Source organism: Microcaecilia unicolor, chromosome 8 (assembly GCF_901765095.1).
Source record: "Microcaecilia unicolor chromosome 8, aMicUni1.1, whole genome shotgun sequence".
NCBI lineage: Eukaryota > Metazoa > Chordata > Amphibia > Gymnophiona > Siphonopidae > Microcaecilia > Microcaecilia unicolor.
Window position 1 is genome coordinate 52,683,494 of NC_044038.1, and position 23,453 is coordinate 52,706,946.

The following is a 23,453-nucleotide window of genomic DNA, read 5'->3' on the forward strand; positions in this document are numbered from 1 at the left end:
TCAACTATGTTTTATATTGCAGGTTTAAGTCTGTGGAATTCTCTTTTATCTGAATTGCGGAACATTAAGAGTCTCCAACTTCAGAGGCTTCTCAAAGCTTACAGAAGCTTTTTAATTAATTTACTAGTTGTTGTTTTTTTTATATGCAGAGTGAAAGCATCTTACTGGTACAGGGAGTTTCTTTCTCTTTGTGACTAATTGCAGATGGTTTATTGCTTATTATTTTTTCCCTTTCAGTCTGTGCTGTATATTGTCTTTTTATTTGTTTTAGGCTTCTTTTACAAAGCCGCGCTACCGATTCCCACGCGACAAATGAAATGAGAGAAAGCCCATAGGAATTGAATGGGCTTCTTCTCATTTGCTGCACCGAGAATTGGTAGTGTGGCTTTGTAAGAGAAGCCCTTTATTAGGTATTTTTTATTGTTACCATCTAGTACGTAGGATAGTGTAGGCCATAAATAAATACAATAAATCATAAAAGCATGTCTTCAACATTTACAGCTACAGTCACTAACATACACTACCGCATTAGCATGCAATAACACCATTAACAAATGTTATTTTATCACTGGTCCAATTTTATGCAGTAGGATCTAGCTACTAATAATGCATATTAATGGTATTAGCATGTAGTAACAGGGTATACCATATGTTAGTAACGCTAGCTATTCGAGGGTGAAAACTGTGGATGGTCATGTGAATTTGGTAGACAGGCATTAAAGAAGCAAGATATTTCTCTTTCTTAAACTGGAAAAAAGTAGTCATGAGCAAAGATCTAAGGTTCTTTATGCAGCTAAAACCAGTCACATTTATGAACATGTGAAGAAAAGGTATTTCTGTTCTTCTCCTGCTTCTTCAGAACATTATATCCTACCAAATCCAGGAGGTTGCACTTAATAAATAGGAGAAATTTCTTTGAAAAGTTGTAGGTATATTTGTATTTTACAAAGGAAAAATTTGGTCTTACCCGCTAATTTTCTTTCCTTGAATCCAACCAGACCAGTCCAGAATGCATGGGCTATTCCCATCAGCAAGCAGAAGGAACCAGAGACCTAAGAGTTGTGAGCTCTGCGTATAAGAAGCATTATGCAGCTCACCAATATTCCTGTAAGAAAAACAAAGTGGACTACCTAAGGGTATATTCCCTAACTTAAGATCCAAAAGAGAGAATTCAGGGCTTCAGACCTCCAAAACAGTACCTGAGGGAAAACTAAAAGAGCTGCATTATCGTCCCCCCAAATTACAGTGAACACAAACTAAACCCGAATGACCAAAAAGGATCCATTTCTCCAGCTACAGAGAAGGCCTCTGGACTGGTCTGGTTGGACTCAAGGAACAAAAATTAGCAGGGAAAACCAAATTTTTCTTTCCTTTTCATCCTAAGCAAACTAGTCCAGAATGCATGAGATATAGCAAATCAATCCATATATTGAGTGAAAAGAAGACACTACTACCACCAAAACTCTGGCTCCAAAGGAGTTGCTTCTCCCACTTGTAAATTTATAAAACTTTGTAAAGAATGTAAGGAAGACAAAGTAATGGCTCTACAAATCTCCTCCAATGATGCTAACTGTGACTTGGCCCAATATACCACTATTCCCCTAACTGAATGAGCTCTGAGACCTTGGAGAATACAGGTGAAAGTTATCATTTCTTTCAGCCAACAATGAAAGGTTGCCTTCATAGGTGCCTCACTTTTCTCTACTCCACCAAAAAGATCAGACCTATGGAACTAAGTAATGCAACAACCCTCTATGAGCATCCAAACACTTCAGAATTTTGTATTCCTCATCCCAATCTTTCCTCCAGAAGGAGGACAATGTGATCACCTGATTTGCATGGAAAACAAATCACCTTGGGGAGAAAAAAAGGGAACAGTTTGAATTGAAACTCCTGCTCCTATAAAATGTTAAAAATGGATATTGGCAGGATAAGGCCTATAATTCTGAAATCTTCCTGGCTGAGGAAACTGCAACCAAAATACTGACTTCAATGTAAGATCATTTTCCCAAGCTTTCTTCAGTGGTTCAAAAGGTGAAAACTAAATTATGATACCAAGACAGAACTATAAGGCATAGCGGTGAATGCAAATGCATCATTCCATTAAGGAAGTGCACAAATCCGATATGATTTCACTAACGTTCCCTCTAAACTCCTCTGGTTACAGACAAGTGCTGCCACTTGCATTTTTAGAGGGGATAGGGCAAGACCGTCTTCAAACCCGCTTGTAAAAAATACCAATTTAAGCACACTGAAGCTTGAAAAAGAGATAATGCTCTCTGAGAACAGCATGCCTTAAAAACTCTCCAGACTCTACCAAAGGCCAAATAGGTAGAGTGCTTCCTCACCTGAAATACAGTGGCAATGACACAGTCTGCATAGCCTTTTCATCTCAGATATGCCCTCTCAATGGCCAGGCTGTAATTCAAAAGTGAGACAGGTTATTCGTGAGCACCAGACCTCAACAGAGGAGCCCTCGCTCTTGAGGCAATCTCAAGTTCACTCCTATCTTCAACCAAATCAAGTCCGTATATCATGGACTCCCCTGCCAAACCAGCACTACTAGGATCACCATCTTGGGTGCTATCTTTTGCACACTTGGCCCAACAGAGACCACAGTGGAAAGATGTACAGCATGTCTGCTTAAGGCCATTTCTGACAGAGCATCTAAGGTACAAGAAAAGACAAACATAATAAGGAGATAAACAAAATCCAAAGGCTCCCAGAGATTTACACAGATGTATAGGATGAGTAGCCTAGTGGTTAGTAAACTTCAATCCTGGGGAACTGGGTTTGATTCTCACTGCAGCTCCTTGTGACTCTGGGCAAGTCACTTAACCCTCCATTGCCCCAGGTACAAATAAATATGTAAACCGCTTTGAATGTAGTTGCAAAAAACCCACAGAAAGGCAGTATATCAAGTCCTATTCCCTTATTACATCTGCTTTTTGTTTGTATCTTCCACATTGGATCTGCTGGAACATTTGCCTTGTTGTTTTCTCACTCATAGAGTATCTAAGTCCACCAATTTCAGCTCTTTCCCTTGACTAAGAAACTGAGAACCTTTAGCATTCTGACTGGATGAAATAAAGTCTATTGCCGGAACTCCCCACAAGTTGACAATCATAGTAAGGGCTGCTCTTGATAATTTCCATTCTTCCAGGTCCAACATATGTCTTCAGAAAAAAACCATTGCACGTTCTCAATTCTTGCTTTGTGTGCTGCAACAAAGTCTGAAAATGTTGTTTGGCCCAGTAAAATAGCATGATAGTTTCACAGGGCACCCCTTGACCCTTCATGCCACCTTGATGCTTAATAGAAGCAACTGATTTGTCCAGACAAAATTCAGACTGCGTCCCCTAAAACAAGAGTTGAAAGGCTTCCTGCACCCTCCTGATTATTTGGGCCTCATATCGATTGATGGAAGCCTCAACTCTTGTCCAATAATCCTGAGTCACCTGTTCCAGGCAATGTGCTCCCCAGCCAAAGAAACACATCTATTGTGGTGCCTCCAGGGGCATCCTTCTGAAATTCTGAGACCTCAACCATCATCTCATACTAATCTTGACTCCTGTCAACCACAGTAGCTGAACCTGGTAAGTCTGCAACTGAGGCAACCAATGACTGAGCATGGATGCCTGAAGGGGCTGCATATGAGCTTGAGCCCATGGCACCACATTTAGAGACACAGTCATGGAGCCCAACACTTGCAAATAATCCCAAGCCCACATCACTCTCTGCCTCAACAGGGCAAAGATTTGAGCGTGAAGTTTCTTTATCCTCTGCTTGGACAAGAAAACTTTCCCCTAGAGAGCTCTGAAGAGAGCTCCCAGACATTTTAAGCATTGGGAGGTTTCTACCTTGCCCTTGGTGAGGCTGCTGATCCCAGGGATTCTAGAAACTGCACAACCCTGGGCACTTACCTGAAAAAACTCTTGCTCCAACTTTGCTCTGATAGGCCAATTGTCAGGATATGAGTGGACTATGAGCCCTTCAGTATGTGGAGCTGCTTCCACTTCTACATGACTTTTGAAAAAGCCAATGAGCTATAGGAAAGGCCAAAGAATAGAGCTTGAAACTGGTAGTGGTGCCCAGGACAAAGAATTTTAAAAATCTGTGCAGACCCCAGATGGGGATATGCAAATAGGCTTCCTTGAGATTGAGAGCTGTGAGAAACTCTCCTACCTGCAACCACAGAAATGACCAATCAAAAGGTCTCCATTCTGAAATGGGGGATCTGCAGAGCACGATTCATTGGCTTCAAATTGAGAATTGGCCAAAAGGAACCTTCTTTCTTTGGCACCACAAAATAAATTGAGTAACAGCCTTGACTTATATCATGTATTGGCATTGGAGTAACTTTTCCAAGATCCGGTAGTCTTTCTAATGTAGCTAACACCACTATCTTCTTGGCTGGTGTTTAGCATAGGGAAACTAAAAAGACATGTGTAAGTCAGTGGGAAACTTGTATCCTGTTCTCATGATATCCAGAACCCACTGATCAGAGGTGATCCATGCCCACTCCTTGGAAAATTAGGACAGTCAACCCCTTATCCACCCTGTCGAGAGGTAAATCCTCAACTTTCCACTGTAGCCCTTTAGAAGTTCCAAGGGGCCTTTGACCCTGGGAACCTTTCCTGTGGTCAAAGCAAAAGGATGTAGTCCTGCTCTTCAACCAAGTCTGCTGTGAACCAGATATCTTGCTTGGCCTGTAAAGCCTTGCCTCTTTGAATCTTGCTCAGCCCTGAACCAGTCTGGAAAAGCACCTCTCGGTCTGTTCTCTGAGGTCTCACCCCTCCCGGATCTTTAATAATCTTTTCCAAATCCTCACCAAAGAGCAGCTCCCCACAAAAAGGAAGTATTTCTGGCTATCAGCTGACCAATTAAGAAACCACAGGAGTCTCCTGGCAGAAATGGAAACCTCCATAGACCTGGATGAGCTTCTGATGAGATCAGGCAAGACATCAGCCACATAGGACATGCCAGATTCCAGGCAGGTCACTTCCTTCATTTAATCTTCTGATTAATCCTTTGCCTGCTGAATCCAGCACAAACATGCCCAAGAAAGTTACTCTCCACAGACTGCAGACTCCAGACCCAATGCTGACACTGTGAAGACCTGTTTGAGGACAGACTCCATCTTACAATCCTGAATATCCTTCAGGGACACCAGGATGGTAGTCTTCTAGGTGACCACTGTTCACTAAGACATCCACCTTTAGTAATTTGAATTTAAATTTTTCCTCAGGAAGCAAAAGGTAAAGCTTTCCCATGTGAAGACGGACTTCTGGAGCATCCACTCCACTGAAATGAGAGCTTGGATTGCCTTATGAATTGGAAGCACTCTAGTGGGCTTACAAATTCTCTATAAAATGGGATTACTTGAGGTTCCTGTGTCTTGTACTGTAGGCTTAGCAATAATTAATGCTTCTAATGCCTGTGAGATCATCCTCGCCAGCTCTTCCCTCTGGAAGAGAGGCACAACCACAGGATCGTCTGCTTTCTCTAGAGGATCTACAAGGAAGGGATCTCTGTCTATACCACTCATCATACTGCAGTAATTTGCACCAGCATTCTCAGAAACAGAGACAGTACATCAGGGTTATCCAACAAACCTGTTCTCAGCCTTTTAGCCTGAGAAGAAATACCCAACAGCTCAGACCACTCCCTGGAACCTAAAGATGGTAGATCCCTCTGTGACTGATGCAGAAGAAAAGCCTGATGAAGGAGGAGGACAAACTCCTTCATCGGGAAGGACAATGCTGTGTCCCTGAAACTGTCTCAGGCACTCCTGCATGAACAGGCAGAACTTGAGAGAGCAAAGCCACCTCCAAGGCCAGGAGGGTAAAACCAATGCCCCTGAGACACCCTTGCTTTAGCTGGCTCATGACTGGAAATGGCTGCCTCCACCACCGTTTTACATAATGTTCCTACTAACATTTTGCATAATGTTCCAACTGTCTTTGTACCTGAGGGATTAGAAGAAGAAAGTCTCCCCAGACTACTTGCTCCTGAATCCTCAGAAGTTGAACTGGCCTGCTGCTCTCATACAGCAGATTTGCACTGCCCCAAAGAACTTCTGCGTTTGGTTCCACAGTACAAGAGTGTGAACAGACTTCACCAGGACTTCCATCACTGCTGCAATTCCCCTCACTTATTCTCACTTTGAATTGCCATAGACCTTTGTAGCTCTGACCTCAGCTCTCAAAGAAGCAGAGTCACTGCTCTTTGCACAAAGTAGATTAAGGTAGGCCTGACATGGTTCATGGCTCTCTTCAACATGGTCAGAAAACACAAATATCAGTGGTAAGGAAACCTGATGTTGCTCTCAGCACCTACTAATTACCCCTGAAAGCATCTGATTTACAAAGCACAAGTTACCAAAGGTAGGGAGGAGGGGATGGGTTAGTTCAGGAGCTCCCTCCTGTCAACAAAAAGCTCCTAAGCAGCCTTCAAATTAGGATCTTTGAAATGTGTGAGTTTTTTTTAAAGAAAGAAGGGGGTCTAATCAACTCCAATGCTGTCTGGCTGGCACTGCAGGACAGGGATCTGGACTTGAATGCTCTGGATTCCTCTTTGTCCAACCAACCTCAACTAGGTGGCCAGTTCTCCAGCGGGCCAGCTCTGAGCTGCACGGAATGTTCCTGGACATTTGCTAGAGACAAAGAATCTGGTTGAGCTGCAGCTATACAGTTCCTTTTACAGGCATAGGTCACAGCTCTCAGGTCTCTGTCGTCATCTGCTGGCTGATGGTATAACCCATGAATTCTGGACTGGTCTGCTTAGGAGAAAACATGAATTAGTTGTCACCCATAAGCAGTAAAAAAAAATTGTGAAATACTCATAACTAAGGAGAAAAAATATTGAACTTCCAACAGAGATCTGGTAGCATTTGCTGTAGAGATATTCTGTTCATTACGATGAGAGTAAGGGTCTTAGTTATCATAAGGAAAAAGCTGATTCTTTCCTAGTTTCTCCTTACTGCATAAATCAAACTAAATTTCAAGGAAATAAGCATCCAAAGAAGAAAATGTGTTTTCTCTCAGTCCTTTACCCAGCTTCTCAGTGAGGAAAAGTGCTGTCCAATTAGAAAGCCACTCTTATGCAGGGAAGTTTCTGTTTGGTGGGTTCAAACTTCAGCTCATTTCTAACTGGATGATGAAATGTTCACAAAAGTGGTAAAAGCTGCTTTTCAGAAACCTTGCTATGACGGAACTGTGCATAATTTTCAGGACAATTTGTCCAGTACTACTCAGTAACACTCTGAGGACCATTTGGAAGAACCTGGTTTGTCTGGAAACACAGACCTCTTCTACTACAAAGGTTCTCACAAAGGCAAAAAGGTATTTCAACATTTACAGAAATCTTTCAACTTTGCATAATACAAAGTAAGCTAGGTTAAAATGTCAAAATATAGCACTACACAGACAAAAGGCAGGTTTTCAGTTTACAGTTATTTTCTGCCATGAGTGGGAAAGAACGGGGTACAAATTAAAAAAAAAAAACAATGGAAGCTTTTGTGCACCTGACTGTCCTCTGCCCTCAGCCTCTGCCTAGTGTATCTAAAAGCAGCCAAGGAAACATAGCTGCTGAGAGGCTCCCTGAATATGGGACAAAAGGGAGTGAAACAAATGATGAAGCAGCATTCACCATACCCACATTCACTGAAAAAGAAATACAACATTTCATTTTAAAATTATTTCCTGAAGATAGCAGCTAGTGCTACATTTTGGTGATAAACCCCCATGGGTAGCAATTTAACCTGACTGACTTTAGGAGGTAATTAGGCTGAAATGCCTCTTTAAGAACCCAGATCCGTTTATATCAAAGCTGTGGAATTGAAGCATAAGGGAGGGCACAAATATGAAATTTGATGCACTCTTTCTTGTTATTTTTCATCCAGCCTTGCAGAGGAATTTTAAATCATTCACTGTGCTGCAGGTATTGCAGTATGAAGGCCATCTCTCCAGAGCCTGAGCACAAGACCATTATGATTGCTCCCCTTGTGACCTTGAAGGAAGTGAATGTAATTGAGACCCAGACTCTAGAGACCCAAGAGAAGCAAAGCCTTTTAAGGAAAAGCTTGGGGGGGGGGGGGGGGTGCTAGAAGGGCTTACATATCTATGCAAAAAAATAAAAAGTTAAATGTTATTTATTTGCAAATTTGATATATTGCAAAATTGAGCCTGGACAGGCGACTAAGTGGATCACACAATAACTAAAAACATAATAGGATGATGCTGATGCAGAGTCGAGAAAGGGCAGGGAGGGGGAACAGATGAAGGGGAAGAGAAGAGGAGGGAAAGAGGAGAAAAAGAGACTAACGCTGGGCCCTAGTCAGGCTACGTTGGAACCTGGGATAAAACGTCAGTGAATACATGGGTTTTCGAGAGAGCCTTGAATGATTGTAATGGCACAGCTGTCCTAACAAAAGGGGGCAGAGAATTCCAAAGTTTGGGACCTAAATAACTGAAGGCGGTGTCACAGGAAAGTGAAAGATGAAGGGCTGAGGGTGACGGCACACAGAGTTGGTTATCAGCAGAGGAGCAGAGATTACGGGAAGGGCAGTAGGGGACAAGAAGTTTGTAAACAGGGGCAATGGGAGATCTATTATTAGTAGCTTAGGTCTTAAAGCGGCACTATGCTATGAATGAAAACTTCTGCTGATTCTCCTATGGGATGCTAAACTGTAGGCAGAGGGTAAAATCTTCTTGAGTCCCAGCTGAAATAAAGTCCAGGAGAACAGGAAACTGATCCAGAGCAACATCAGATACAAATGCTTGTGTACTTCTATACTGGAGCAGGTGTCATAGCACAGTCCTGAAGTACTGCCTTCAGGCATCCTATACAGGACAAAACAACTGATTCTTTCTCTACAGAAGCTACAAAAGACACCATGCTGGCTTGTTGTCTATAGATATCTTTACACCTAAGCTACTAATAATAGGCCAGAGTCTTGGGAAAACAGTGTATGATATACAGAGCACAGCGCTGTGCTAATCATAGAGAACCTACACTATCTTAGCAGTGTGTCATTTCAAACTCCTATAGGCTAGGCAATGCCAGTCCTCCAGAGATGCACAGAAACACGACGGCAGATAAGGGCCAAATGGCCCATCCAGTCTGCCCATCCTCAGTAATCACCAACTCCTCCTTTTCCTAAGGGATTCCACGTGCCTGTCCCACGCTTTCTTAAATTCTGACACAGTCCTCGTCTCAACGACCTCCACCAGAAGGCCATTCCACGCACCCACCACCCTTTCCGTGAAACAGTATTTTCTTAGATTGCGCCTAAGTCTATTTCCTCTTAACTTCATCCTATACCCTCTCATTCCACAGTTTTCCTTCACTTGAAAAAGGTTCACCTCCTGTACATTAATGCCACTGAGGTATTTAAACATCTCTATCATATCCCTTCTCGCCCATCTCTCTTCCAGTGTATGCATGTTGATGTTCCTAAGACTGTCCCTATATATTTTATGACAGAGACCGTTTACCAATTTTGTAGCTGACCTCTGGACCAACTCCATCCTGTTTCTATCTTTCTATAGGTGCAGTCTCCAGAATTGCAGTACTCTAAATGAGGCCTCACCAGAGAGACTTATACAAGGGCACTATCACCTCTTTTTTTCCTGGAGGTCATCCCTCTCCTTTTACACCCAAGCTTTGACCATTGCCTTTTCTACCTATTTGGCCAGACATCACCCCCAAGTCCCACTCTTCTTTCATACACAGAAGCACTTCACCCCCCCCCCCCCCCCCCCCAAAAACCCAATCAAAGATCTGTGGAATGCGTTAGCTGTGAAACCTATCTCCAATGCTTTATTAAACTACACTGGAGGAAGCTTGTGCTTTATCCTAAATGTCATTGCTTATCCAGATCTTAAGCTTACACAATTCCACATATGTAGATTGCAAAGCTCCTCCTACCTGCAGAAACCAGCACTTTTAGCTTCTGGTGATGCTATGCCCTCCCCCCTCCCCCAATTATCTGTGTACAAGTGCAGACTGCATCCTCCCTCCCTCAAGAGCTCCTTTTACCACTCTAGTGAGTCCAGCTCCCACCAGCTGCAACCAATAGTAAGAACAAGCGGTGCAGGACATTTTTAGTCAGCTCCTGAAGAAGTGGAAATGCAAACCTGGTTCTGACTGGCCACCCACTAAAAAACATACATTTTTGTTAATCACACAGGTCAGTATAACCACACAGCCAGGTTTTTTAAATGGTATTTAATAATTTAAACCCAGCCACATTCAGTGGCACTGAATATAACCCATAAATCACTGAGGTATATAGATAGGAACCAAACAGTACCATCAGTCTAGCTATGATGGAATGCCCACACTCTTGCCTTAGTGTAAATATAGAGAAGAAAAGAAGCTTTTACCTTGCCCCCCCCCTCTTTCCTGGGAAAGGGGCATATTGCAGTGAGCAGGGAGACACAGAGGACAAGCTGAGAGCCAGCAACAATGCTAGCACCTTTTGTTAGAATGTTTAGAGTGTTTAAAATGCTCCAGCACTGTTGTACAAAGAACTCAGATGTTCATGGCTGCTAGATGTGTGTCAACTGTCAATAAAGTTTCAACAGTTTGTAACTGTGAGAGAAGTGCAGACTTGTTACCAACTTTCCGACTGGCTGTCTGAGAGCACAGTACCAGGCTCCTGATTTGCTGTTTGAGAACTGGAAGTAGAGGAGGGGACAGAGTGAGAGTCAGCCAATAGGAGCCAGGATCTGCTAAGAGGCACGAATTTGGACCAATGGTGTGGCAGGAGGCAGTCTGATCCTTAGATTGGCGCGAATTTTGAGCCAATCCAGGGGCAGGAGGAGTGGAACAAAAGAAAAAAAAAGTTTTACAGTGGAGAGGCACAAGAAGGCAATCGAGGCTACAGACAAAGGATGGTGGCTGAAAGCATGGCCTGAGAGAAGAAATCGGACTCAGGCAGAGAGGGGCATGCTCAGGCAGGCTGGATGAGGATAAGATCCAATCAAGACAAGAAGAGGCAGCTGCAGGCTGATAGAGGACCCACTGATGAGCTCCAGATGAAGAGAGAGCTGGTGAGTCCTGAAGGAAATACGGGCACTCAGGCAGAGAGAGCAGCAGAGGGGAAAGAGAAGGGGGTCTGGAGTGTGTTGGGAGCAGTGCAGAGCTGAAGAGAGAGAGAGCAGCTTGGTGAGGTCCCTGAATCCCAGAAGTCCCCCCAGGGCATCCCTCTGTGTGAGTGTTTGCCTGTCCAGAGAGGAGAAAGCCGGCTGTGAGACTGTCCTGTAAAGAAGAGGCTTATGGGAAGCAGCCCCACAAGAAGAGAGAGACAGCCCCCCCCCCCCTTGCACTGAGTGCCCAGACAAGAAAAGAAACTGTGCTTTTTGAGTGCCTGCCTCAGGAGGGATCTAGCCCAGAAGCTTGCTGGTTTGAGCATCCACAAAGAGAGAGAGAAGAGGCATCCCCCTGCACTGAGTGGCCAGACTAAAAGTGAACACTGTGGGGGGTTTTTTATGCCTGCCTCCGGGGATCCAGACAAAAGCCTGCCTTGGAGGAACAGCTGCCATGCCTAAGCCTTGAGTCCTGTGAGTGCCTGCCTCTAGGGGAGTTAGTGTAGCCGTCCATCAGTGAGATTTGGGGTGGTTGTATAACAGAACAAAACAAAAGGGGTCATGTTTTGGGCGGGTTAGATAGGAGTTTCCCCTGCTTATCTGTTTTATTTGAATTTAGTTAGTCCACCAGTTCCATAGAAAGTCAAGGTTTTCCTTTTTTTGAGTTTTTTTTGAGTCAGAATAGTAGGTATCGGGAGTCCCTGGACCAGTGGACTGACCTCCCCAACCGAAGAGACGTGGAAGTGAAGATGACTAAGGTACCCAATGCAAGAAAGCAGCGATGCTAGCGAAGATCTGATATACCGGTAATATTATTGTGTGCACACAAATTGAAAACTATATATATCAGATCTGAGTACACTAATTAGTGCTGTGTACATGTGTGGGATGTTTTGGGTTACTGCAGATGTGGAGTTGGGGTCTTGATAGCTGTGATCCTTGATAACTGTGATTCTTGGTGACTGTAATTGTAGTTTTAAAAGTTTTTATTGCCTTTATTTCCTTTGTAACTTATCTCAAAGCATTTAACATCTTGCACTGAGTTTATTTAATACCATCAACCTGTAAAAATTGGTACCAACATTTAAGAAACATAACCAACAAGTGTTTCTATTTACTTTACCCTCTATCCCTTTTACCCTTTAATAAAACCTTTAATATTTTTTTTTCTTGCTAAATCCCTTGGTTGTGTGGAGTTTATTTGGGAACCCTATTTAAAACTGTGACACTCATATATTTATTTCTTCCATTATTCAAATTTACCTGCTCCACGACTAGGGGGTTTACATTAGCACTAAATATAGTATTGGGACAGTATAAGTTTTTACCAAACCATACTAGCATCAAGTCCAAGAACTCAAACTGTATATACCCTACCTATAAAGTCAGCACTAAAAATATTCTAGATCAATAAACCTCCAAGCTGGTAAACAAGCCAGAGTGCTGCAGATTTGTACAGATAACTTGCACGTTACAGAACCTCTCATCTTGATCACACAGACAAAATCAAGACCCTCACTTAGTACTAAAAAAGTTTAAAAATTAGAAAAATATGTACACAAATGTAACAGAAAACCCAATCAGTCAGACTGAGCAGTGGAAAAGAGATTCCCTCCTGTACAGAGCAAGATATGAAAGAATGAATATTGCAATGTCAGCTTCATTCTCCACAAAGCTGAAAATAAATTTATACCTTTTGTTGTCCAATCATTTTTCCAATTGGATTGCTCCAGGTCTGTACTGCTTCTCTTGCTTTCTCCTCGTCAATTCCCAGGATCTCATTTTCATTTCTATTTTTCATGACTTTTCTATCCTTTCCTACATCTGGTAGTAATCCTTTTTCATTTGTCTCCCATTTCTAATCTGCTTTTTTTTTCTCTAGTTTATCTGTAGCTAGATTCATTCTTCCTTCTCCCCCCCCCCCCCCCCCCCAATTTTTCTCTTGCTGGAGTTGGTAAGTAGTTGAAATACATTTAGCCTAAGAACCTGGTTAATTTGCATATTTTGATTCTCTTGAAAATCAGGCCTCTTTATGGCTTTTGAAGTTCTTCATATTGATGATGTGTTGAATAAGTCTGGGCAAAACTGCTGTGTGTACGTACTGGACAGGGCCGAATGTCATCTGTCTATGTAGCAATGCTCCTTGTTGAAATTTCCAGCACATTTAAAGTGAGCAAAAGTCAAGCCATTTTTGGTCCTTTGTGTTAAAATCCCAGCACAGGGGTTTTTCTACTTTACAAGTGGTCCCTTGTTGGCCTTTTGGTTAACACTGAACTTTTATTGGAAATGAGGGGTATCAGTCAATAAAGCATTTGTATAGGTGTTTAAAAAAAAGGCAAAAAACAATACATAATCAACCAAACCTCCTTGGCATGTCTGACAGGCACTTGCTGCCCCTCTACCGAAGGAGGGCCATTTTCAAACAGTCCCATTAAAAGGAATTAAATACTGCACAATGTCTATGCTAGAAAGGGATGGGGTTGTAGGTGGGGTTAGAGCAAGAATAGGAAAGTATGAATGGGAATTTCACATGAAATCCCTGCACCTGCTTTATCGTGTTCCTGCTATAAAGCAGGTGCAAAGTCTGTGGCTCCCAAACCCTACTGGCCCACACAGTCAAAGCCCACAGAGAGTTTCCCTTTGAAAATGTGCTTGCAGTATCCCTAATCTCTCTTAAAATTGCCCTTATAGTTTACCAGCGAATGGGCACAGAGGTCTGCTGGAATGGTCAAGGTCCATAAATTCAACATTGCACTCTCCTATTTCCCCTCCATCTTCCCAGCGCAGCCCTATGCTATTCATCCCCAAAGGTTGCAGCTACAAACCATGGAAAGAGAGATTACCTTTTCCTCCACGACTGGCGATGACTGCAGTGACAAACATAGCAGGCAAAACACAGCGGCAATGGCACAAGAAGCGAGACAAGAAAACAACCATTAGAGTGCAAAAGACATGCAAACACATGCACACATGCATGCCAGTGCTTACGCAAATACATAGATACACACATTGGTGTTAATTTGTGCTTATGCAATATGCCCAAGTGTAGCAACACAAGGGCCGGAGTACGAGTTCCTTTTACTCATGCACACATAACAGTGCTGATATGGTACATGTGTACCCACTAAAGCAACATACAAGAACCCACATAAGCATTCATATGAATATTATTGCCATGACAGCCACAAATGTACAAACCACAACAGCAATCTGTCACTGTTCATATATGTATTTGTACAAGCCTTCAACACACCTCACCAGCATAGAAATACTCAGTTATGTCCATCATGGATACATGTGCTGACAGAAACACAGCAGCACTATGATGCATGAATTCCCCCTAGATTCTGCATTGACTCATCAGGGTATTTTATAGTCAAATGCTGGCAGAGAGTACATTCTGGTGCAGTGCTACACAGATACAGAACGGCTCATACAAACACATCCCACCAAAGGGCTCAAGCACCAGTAGCACAAGTGCTGGTACAGATGCAAATGCATTTTATGAAACATACAGCAACGGTGCAGTGGCGCATGTGCATATGGCTATTATCATACAAACTGAAATCTAAATATGAGCACAGTAAACACACAAAATTTCTTAGATAATGCACACCAGTGGAAGGGTACACAAGCATGATCACATAGGAATGCACTTGTGCATGGACAGATATTCACAAATATGCACCCAGGCAAAGCACATGTTCACCTGTAAAGAAAACAGCTGTGCAGTCTCGCATGTGTGCGCACGCAAATACACATACACACAAAGGATGCAAAGCCCGGAATGGAAGTAAAGCTTTTGTTCCAGCCAAGCTCTTCCTGCACAACTTGCTATAGCACCTACCATGTTTCTTCTTTCAGGCTGATGTCAGTCACTAACCAACATGGAAAAGTGTATTTACAGCAGGGTTTAGAGGTAAATGGGATAGTTCCACAACCTCCAGTTATGCAATCATGCTCTGCCTTCTACTATGTGAGTGTGGGAGTGGGCGGATGAGCAGGGTATAAACATAAAAAGAAGGATTCCCCTACGAATCGGAAAATAACACAAAAAAGAAGGAGTGGATGTGCTGACGTCTAAAGAACAGCCAGGGTTTATTGACATAAAAACATTTAAAAAACCCATAAAGGCCAATGAGGGGACCCAAATAGGTCAAAAAGAGGGCTGTACACAATGGCCATAAGAAGGATTCGACACAGTGCTTCAGCATAATTGCCTGCATCAGGAGTCACAAACATCAAAGTGGTTTTGAGCAAAGCTATAAAGCAATAAATCATCACACCAACATAAAACCAGTTTCAGTGTGAATTCCTTTCTCCGCTAACAGTGTGAATCCCTTTCTTCTAGCTACACCCTTACATGCAATAAAAGCTAGGATTGAATTTAAGACTTATACAGTCAGGGTCCAGATTATTTTAATAACTGGGGTCTACGTATAGTTCCCCTAGAGAATTAAGATCAAAATTAGAAATAAAATTGGCTGTACTTCTAAAAAGACTTGTCGCCTGACCACTGCATATAACTGAATTATAAGTTGGCAAAGGTCCAGATTTGTGAAACTACCTTTAAAATCAGAAATGATTAATAACTACTTGAGGTTTAGATATTATTTAAAGGCATGGTTATATCAGAAGTAGTTAGGCAGAAATTGAATTATAAAGGATGTATTGATGATAATTTGACTTTCTATTTTTAGGGAATTACAGAGTTTTTATGAATGAAAGGGTCCGATATTCAGAAATGCTGAGAACCTATATTTATGCTCCTGTTAGCCCCCTAAATTTATGCCCCATTTCACCCAAATTTAGGAGCATAACTTTTCGGCTGAAAATTCATCTTATTTTAGGAGCTTAAAAGTTATACTCATAAATTTAGGCCTGCCATTCGTTTGCCTATATTTATGAGGCTAATGCTGAAAATCAGTGCTAAGCTCCTAACTTTATTTCCTTGTCCCACTTGCTAACCCCCAAATTCTATATATGGTGCCTTAACTTGTGCGCGCTAATTTGGCCGCATGGCCAAATTGCATGCACAACTTAATTGATTAACAAGTCAGAGCCGATAATTAGTACTTAATCAATTAGCGGCACTAATTGACTTTAATTGGAATGTATGCGCACAACTTCCTAGGCGTATTCTACAATGCAGTGCAAGTAAATTCTAATGCACACAGTCAAAAAGGGGGCGTGGCTATGGATGGAATAGGCAGGTTGTGGGCGTTTCAACAAACTATGCGCACTATTATGGAATACACCCAATCTGCACCTAACCTAGGCACAGTTGTATTTAGGCCTGGTTTTAGGTGGCCTAAATGAGTACACCTAAATTTTAGTTGCAAGAACGGCGCATGAGCATATTCTATAAAGAACGCCTAACTTTAGACGTAGTTTATAGAATCATGCTAACCATGTGGTTTTTTGGCACCGATTTTAAGGCACCATTTATAGAATTTGGCCCTAAGCCCATTTCTATCGCAGCCATCAATAAAGGCTTTTTCTTATTTATTTCATTTACGGCTGTGCACTAATGTTAGCATTAGCGCGCAGTCATTTAAAAATATTAATGAGGGAGCACTTACGGATTCATATTTAAGAGGTGCTAAGAGCTCCCACTTTATGGATATGCTAATCAGTTAGCGCAGCAGCGATGTCACTGAATTAGCTGATTAGTGCATCTATGCCCATTCTCCACCCCCGACACATGCCCCCTCTCAAAAAGTATTTTATTTTAATTACTGTGTGCTTGACCCTGGATTCAATAAATGATGACTAAAGTTACACATGCATATCAGTGCAAATAACTGATTTGTGTTTGCAACTTAATTGCTTAACAAGCAAATCAGTGCCAATAATTGGCTGCTAACAACCAATTAGCATTAATTGGCCTTAATTAGGATTAATGCGCAGACTGTAGTCTATATTGATCCATATGTAAATCCTAATGTGTGTAAATTGGGGGGGGCGTGGCTAGGGGGCATTCCGGAGGCGTTTCAAAATTTTATGCACGTAAATACAGAATTTGGCCAAATTGCACCTAATTTAGTTACCGGCATTTACACCAGCTTTTAGCAGGGATAATTGCTGGTGCCTAGTGTTAGGTGAAGTATATGCCTTCAGCGCTATTCTATAAAGGATGCGTACCCTTTAAAGAATAGCACTCAGCTAAAATCTTCGGCACCGATTTTTAGGCACCACTTATAGAATTTAACCCTTAGTGTGCACAGATGGCAAAACTAACACGGAACACTTTAGTGACTTGGTGTCTAACGTGGACAATGAATATTCTTGGAAAGTGTTTTCATCCAAGGGTGTAGTTTGAACAACAATGTGATTTCTTGATACAGTTTGCCTATCTTGAAAACCAGATCTATTTGCAAAGCTCAGGGACTGGAGTCTGCCTTTCCTGCCCTTATGTCAGAGCCATGTCCATAACTCCCAAAGAAACTATCTTAGATTCAAAAAGGACCTATAAACATGGGGTGGGGGAAAATATTCAACTGCAGCAGGCAGCATTTAAATACCAGCTGCCACAGTTATTTTACACTCAGATATTACTAGGATCCAGATACCGGCCAGGGCTGAATACCCAGGTATACCTTGGCGGCTGGAACTTATCTGGATACCGCAATATTCAAACCAGTACCTAGAGAAGTAACTGAATAAACTTGAGAGCCTTTCTGCTGCCTAACCTTATCCAAGGAGTTACCCAGTTAGCAGACTAAAAATCACTAACCAGGTAAGTGGAAACTCTGCTCCCTAGTGTTGAGGTGGTCTGTCTGCTGTTGTGTAACCACTTATCCTGTACTGGAGTGCTTCTTACCATCTTTAAATATTCCCTGATTCAGGGGATGATAGTATAGCTGTAAGAGGGGGTATAGGATTACAGCACATTTCCCAAGAACAATTCACCTAAAAATATATAGAAGTAAGGGTTAACAACAAAGAAGACACTCCTTTGTTTGTTAACCTTTATTTCTGTGCATTTAAGTGGGTGAATACAACAATTACAAAACTTTAACCTAGAAATCTACTAACAGCCATAATTGTCAGCTCATCAGGCAGAAGGTTTGTAAGTTTTTCTTCTTCCCATCCTAAGAAATCAGAAAAAGTGATAATGGAATATAAACTTCCTTTGCCTGGATCCAGAATAATTTGATAAACATAAGGCATCTCCATCAGAGCTGACTGACCTCTTCACCTACTCTTGTTTCCCTCCCTTCTCCCCAATCACAGCCTCCTTAAGAATCAATGCTACAACTAAAAGTGAGTCTGAATATTTCAGAGTTCTGTTCTATAATATAAATGATACATTCTCAAAACTTCACTGAGGTATGTGTTCTAAAAAATGACAGAAATATCACACAGTGGAAAAGGCTTCCCCAAAGACCAGCACAAGCCAAGATATCAAACATCTGGATTGGTGTCCCATCTTACCTACCTACCCTAGCTTGGATGCCACACGGGCTGGAGAAACACCCCCCTCCAGGCATGTCACCCCTTCACTCCCCCCAGCAGTAAGGGGGTGCACTGAGCGATCGCACGGCTGTTGGCTCTGCCGATCCCCTGCCCCCTCTGACATCAACTTCTTGTTCCGGGGCAGGGGGCCAGTAGAGCTGATAGCCACGCAACTGCTTAGTGCACCCCCTTACTGCCTGCACCCTGGGCGGATGGAACCCATTGCCCCTCCCAGTACATGAGATGGAGGTGGAGGAAAAAGCCTCAAAGAAGAGTAATAGATTGCACCCAGAAAATATATTCAGAAACTGATTGGTAGACAGAGTGTGCCCTATAACGGCAGAGGTGCACGCCAAATCTGTGATAGAAAACTAGCGTAAGTCTGCAGTAATGCGCCAAACTTTAGACTCTACCACTTATACATTGTCTGTAACTGGTGTAAATGGTGGCACCTAAATAAAGCAGTTGGGTGCATAAATGCAACTATTCTATAAAGTGGGTGCATGACTAGCAGAACGCCCCCGACATGCCCATGCCCCTCCTACACTAATGCTCCCTTTGGGATTTGCACACGACAGAAGTTAAGCACACTGCTTACAGAATAGGGGAATAAGTCTGTTAACCGCACAACTGCAATTGGTGCATATTAATGCCAATTATTGGTAGTTATTACCAATTATTTGCCAATTTAGTGCCAATTAGTTAATTATGTTATGTGAGTAACGTGCCTTTTTCTATAACTGCGCACCCAATTGACTCCTAATTTTTGGGAGCCACTTGTAGAATTGGAGGTAACTGCACAGCCTGTTATGGGGCTGGAAATGAGCAGGTTATGAGCATGGAATGGGCACAGACTGCACATTACACTTACCTCATTGAAAAATACTTTACTATGTGGTAACTGCAAGGGAACAGTTAGCACACACATGCTTTGCACTTACTGTACAATAAGTGCAAAACTTTACTGCACTTTAAGAAAAGCCTGACATCAGTGCCGGGAAAAATAGTGTAAACTATTATAAAGAATAAAGTTACGGAACACAAAGATAAACATGGTTTAATGGGACAGAGTCAGCATGGGTTCAGCCAAGGGGAAGTCTTGCCTCACTAATTTGCTTCATTTCTTTGAAGGCGTGAATAAACATGTGGATAAAGGTGAGCCGGTTGATGTAGTGTATCTAGATTTTCAGGAAGCTTTTGACAAACTTCCTCATGAGAGACTCCTGAGAAAATTAAAGAGTCATGGGATAGAAGGCAAAGTTCTGTTATGGATTAGGAATTGGTTATTGGACAGAAAACAGGCAGTAGAGTTAAATGGCCATTTCTCTCAGTGGAGGAGGGTGAGTAGCGGAGTGCCACAGGAATCTGTACTGGGACCGGTGCTATTTAACATATTTAAAAATCATCTGGAAATCGGAGACAATGTCAATGCGTTCCAGGCCTCGCTCTGCTGTAGCGATTAGTGTATACCTTCCAGTAGAGATAACCTGTTCTTCTTTAAAACGTGGGATCTGCACTCAGCCGCCCAGAATAGACAATCATAATTCTCGCCAATAGGTGTCACTATTTTGCAGTGACTGGGAACTCCCTCCACTCTAAGAGCAGTGCACATACTTAGCTGGCTGGGGAGCAGAAGACCTGACCCAGCAATTGAACCCAGGTTCTCAGTGTGGCAATATGCAGTGACAAGCCTGGCCCCATCACCACAGATTTTAAAATATTAAATCAAATCTAGAAAGCTGCAGCAAGCATAAGGTTTTAGATTCATTATTGTTGAATGTTAGTTTGACACTTAGATCTGTTCTAACTTGTGCACCAGACACCAAAAGAAAAATAATACGAGAAATATGTTTCCTACTTTGTACTCTGCATCACTCTTGCCTGCCAACATTAAAGATGTGTAGGGGGGGGGACAGTTTCAAGAGGTCACTGGAGAGGGGCACTTAAACCAAAATTACACTGGGGGCTCAAGTGCCCCTCTCCAGTGACCTCTTGAAACTGTCCCCCCCTCCCTACACATCTTTAATGTTGGCAGGCAAGAGTGATGCAGAGTACAAAGTAGGAAACATATTTCTCGTATTATTTTTCTTTTGGTGTCTGGTGCACAAGTTAGAACAGATCTAAGTGTCAAACTAACATTCAACAATAATGAATCTAAAACCTTATGCTAAAACCAAAATTACACTGGGGGCTCAAGAGAAAGAGAGAGGTAAAAGGGGCCATCAAGGAAATCTTTAGGATGGAGGGGGGGATCCAAGGGCCATGGGTCACCAGGAACCTTTTTTGAGGTTAGAGGGTCCAGAGAGTTTTGAGTGCACTTTCCTTTAACATAGTGGTGTTTCTCAAGATTTTCCTACACCATATGCCTTTCTGTAGTACCTTTGGGAGTGTAGGAAAATCTTGAGTATTTATTGTCCTGTTAGTTTCTGTGATTTCTCTGTTTCTTTTGTTTATGATTTTGTATTTCTTTTATGGTATTGTGAACCATTTTGAATGATGATATTTCACCAGTAAAATGGTATATAAAACTTTTCAATAAATAAATAAATTAATTAATAAAACCACTGGGCTAAACCGTAGCACAGTTTACTGTATCGGCCCTCCAGGTAAGAGCATTAAATAGCTTTTCTGTTTCTTAAGCATAAGGAATGCTAGGAAAGGAGTTTCTTCCACTTTTTGTCTAAAACTGTTTTGTATTTGACTGTGTTTGAAGGGCTTATTTGCAAGAAAATCTATTATGGAGTAACTTTCTTTTGTTGTGCTACTTTTGTCCTATGTGGTAAGATCAGTTGAAATGCTTTCTGTGAGGAGAATTTGATGGTATGTACTAAGCAATTTTATCCTGACTAGAACCAGCTAACAAAACTCTGCTGATGGGTACTGAGACTGCCTTTGCCTTGGCATATATAATGTGTACTGGAGGGTAGCTGGCCGCGCTACACTTGCATTAGCTCTGTCCACATGGGCGGACTGACAGTGATCTGGACCCCTGAGCAGAAAAAGGTCATTGTGCCCTCTGCCGCCACCCCTACCTTTATTTTCAGCACCCCCCCCCCCACACACACACACACACACTATAGCCCCCTGGACCTACCTTGAAGAACCCTAGTGGTCTACTCTAGTGACCTTTTCAGGGGCAGGAAAGAACCCCACTCTTTCCTGCCCGCTGCCGCTGCTCTACCCGGCACCACCGCTTCTTCTTAATGGCTGCCAAGATTTTCTGTGGCAGATTTGTGAGTCTTGGCAGTCTCACAAGACTGCTGCAGGAATTCTTGGCAGCCATTTTGAAGAAATGGCAGTGCTGGACAGAGCAACAGCAGCAGGAAGGAAAGATTGGGTTCTTTTCTGCCCTCGAAAAGGCCACTAGACCACCAAGACCCTTCAAAGTAGGCCTCGGAAGGGCCCACTGAGACTCATGGGGCTGTAGTGTGCAGGGGGGGAAGAGAGGCACTGGGTCCCCCAGAGCCTCTGGGCCCTCGGGCACTGCCCGGTTGCCCATATGGTCAGTCCACCTCTACCTTTCCACACCCCAACGTGAAATAACTCTACAGTATGTCATGACAAGCAGACTGGAGGGAAAACAGTTTAATCATTCACTCAGGCACTCACAAAGAAGGTGCTAGCTCACTCACAGCCCACTGAGCAAGAAACTCAGTATAGAATAGGTTCTGTGTGTACCTTCTTCCAGGGATAACACCCTCTGATTGACTGTTTCCTGCTACCTGGTGCATCTTAGACCGTTCAATGTGCTCCACATAGGTCTGGATCATCTAGAGAAACAGGAAAAGAACAACGGGAAAAAATGAGAAGTTCTGAGAGAAGAGGACATTTCTCTGGTAAGTGAACATTATTTTTGCTCTGTGCTTTGGGAACTTAAGATTGGGGTTTAAAGGAGGAATTGTAGGTTCTTGATAGGCTGAAATAAAAATTTTTAAAAAAAAGAAGCAAACTTTATCAACTAGCCTCCATACCCTTTTCCCCCTAGTTTTAAAACTTGAACTTTGTACCACAGCAATAACAGGCACAGCAGGGCCTAGTTCAGTCTTAGGGGGGTAAAAAGAGAGAAGCAAGCATTATTAACAAGCTTCCATAGCGTACAACCCTTTTCCCATAGTTTTAAACTGAAGCTTTTTCTAGAGGTAGAAACTTAACAGCCAAAGAACATTAAAAAGGATAGTAGTAAGGCTCAAATTTTGTTCAAAAAGACAATTATTGTCTGTTCTTTGGCTGCTGGAGAGGTAGCACTGCTACTGACCTGAATAGGTGTTAATTAAGGTGTGAGGAAATAGAATATTTGCAAAGGTTATTAAGGGCAATCTGATTACTGAGTTAGCTTGAAAGCAACTCTTTGAAGCAGTCCCCCTAGATTCAAAACTATATATAGAGAAAAGTTCCCACTTAACTTTCTTTCTGAGAAGTTCTGAGAGAAGAGAACATTTCTCTAGTAAGTGAACATTATTCTGCTCTGGGCTTTGGGAATTTGGGGGGGGGGGGGGTTAAATGAGGAATTGTAGGTTATTGATAGGCAGAATTAAAAAAAAAACCAAACTTTATCAACTAGTCTCCATACCCTTTCCCCCTAGTTTTAAAACTTGAACTTTGTACCACAGCATTAACAGATAGCCTCTAGCAGGTACAACAGGGCCTACTTCAGCCTTGAGGCTAGACTAGCGGAGGAGCTGAGGGCAACAGAGAGGTATGGAGAGGAGGCCTACAGGGACGTTGTAGAGAAGTCCCACCCCCAGTCTGGCAGCCCCTGTGCTGCCTTGGAGGAAGGAGGTTTCCTAAAAGGACAGCATTACCCTGGTGAAGTTGAAGGTAATCCTGTAGCCACAACCAGCCCACCAGGGGATGCAATATCTTTTCACATTGAGGATGTGTCTCCAGGAACTTCTGCCCAGG

The 23,453-nt window shown here is 42.5% G+C and overlaps 1 protein-coding gene across 1 annotated transcript in view; it reads right to left on the reverse strand.

Annotated features, from left to right (window-relative positions):
• Positions 1-23,453, reverse strand: part of MAPK8IP3 (mitogen-activated protein kinase 8 interacting protein 3) — a 229,698-nt gene that overhangs the window by 130,407 nt on the left and 75,838 nt on the right. Inside the window, exons 4-5 of the mRNA XM_030211285.1 lie at positions 22,230-22,321; positions 13,937-13,960 (exon numbers count right to left, since the gene is read on the reverse strand). Coding sequence (XP_030067145.1) covers positions 13,937-13,960; positions 22,230-22,321 — 116 coding nt within the window. The remainder of the gene's footprint in view (positions 1-13,936; positions 13,961-22,229; positions 22,322-23,453) is intronic.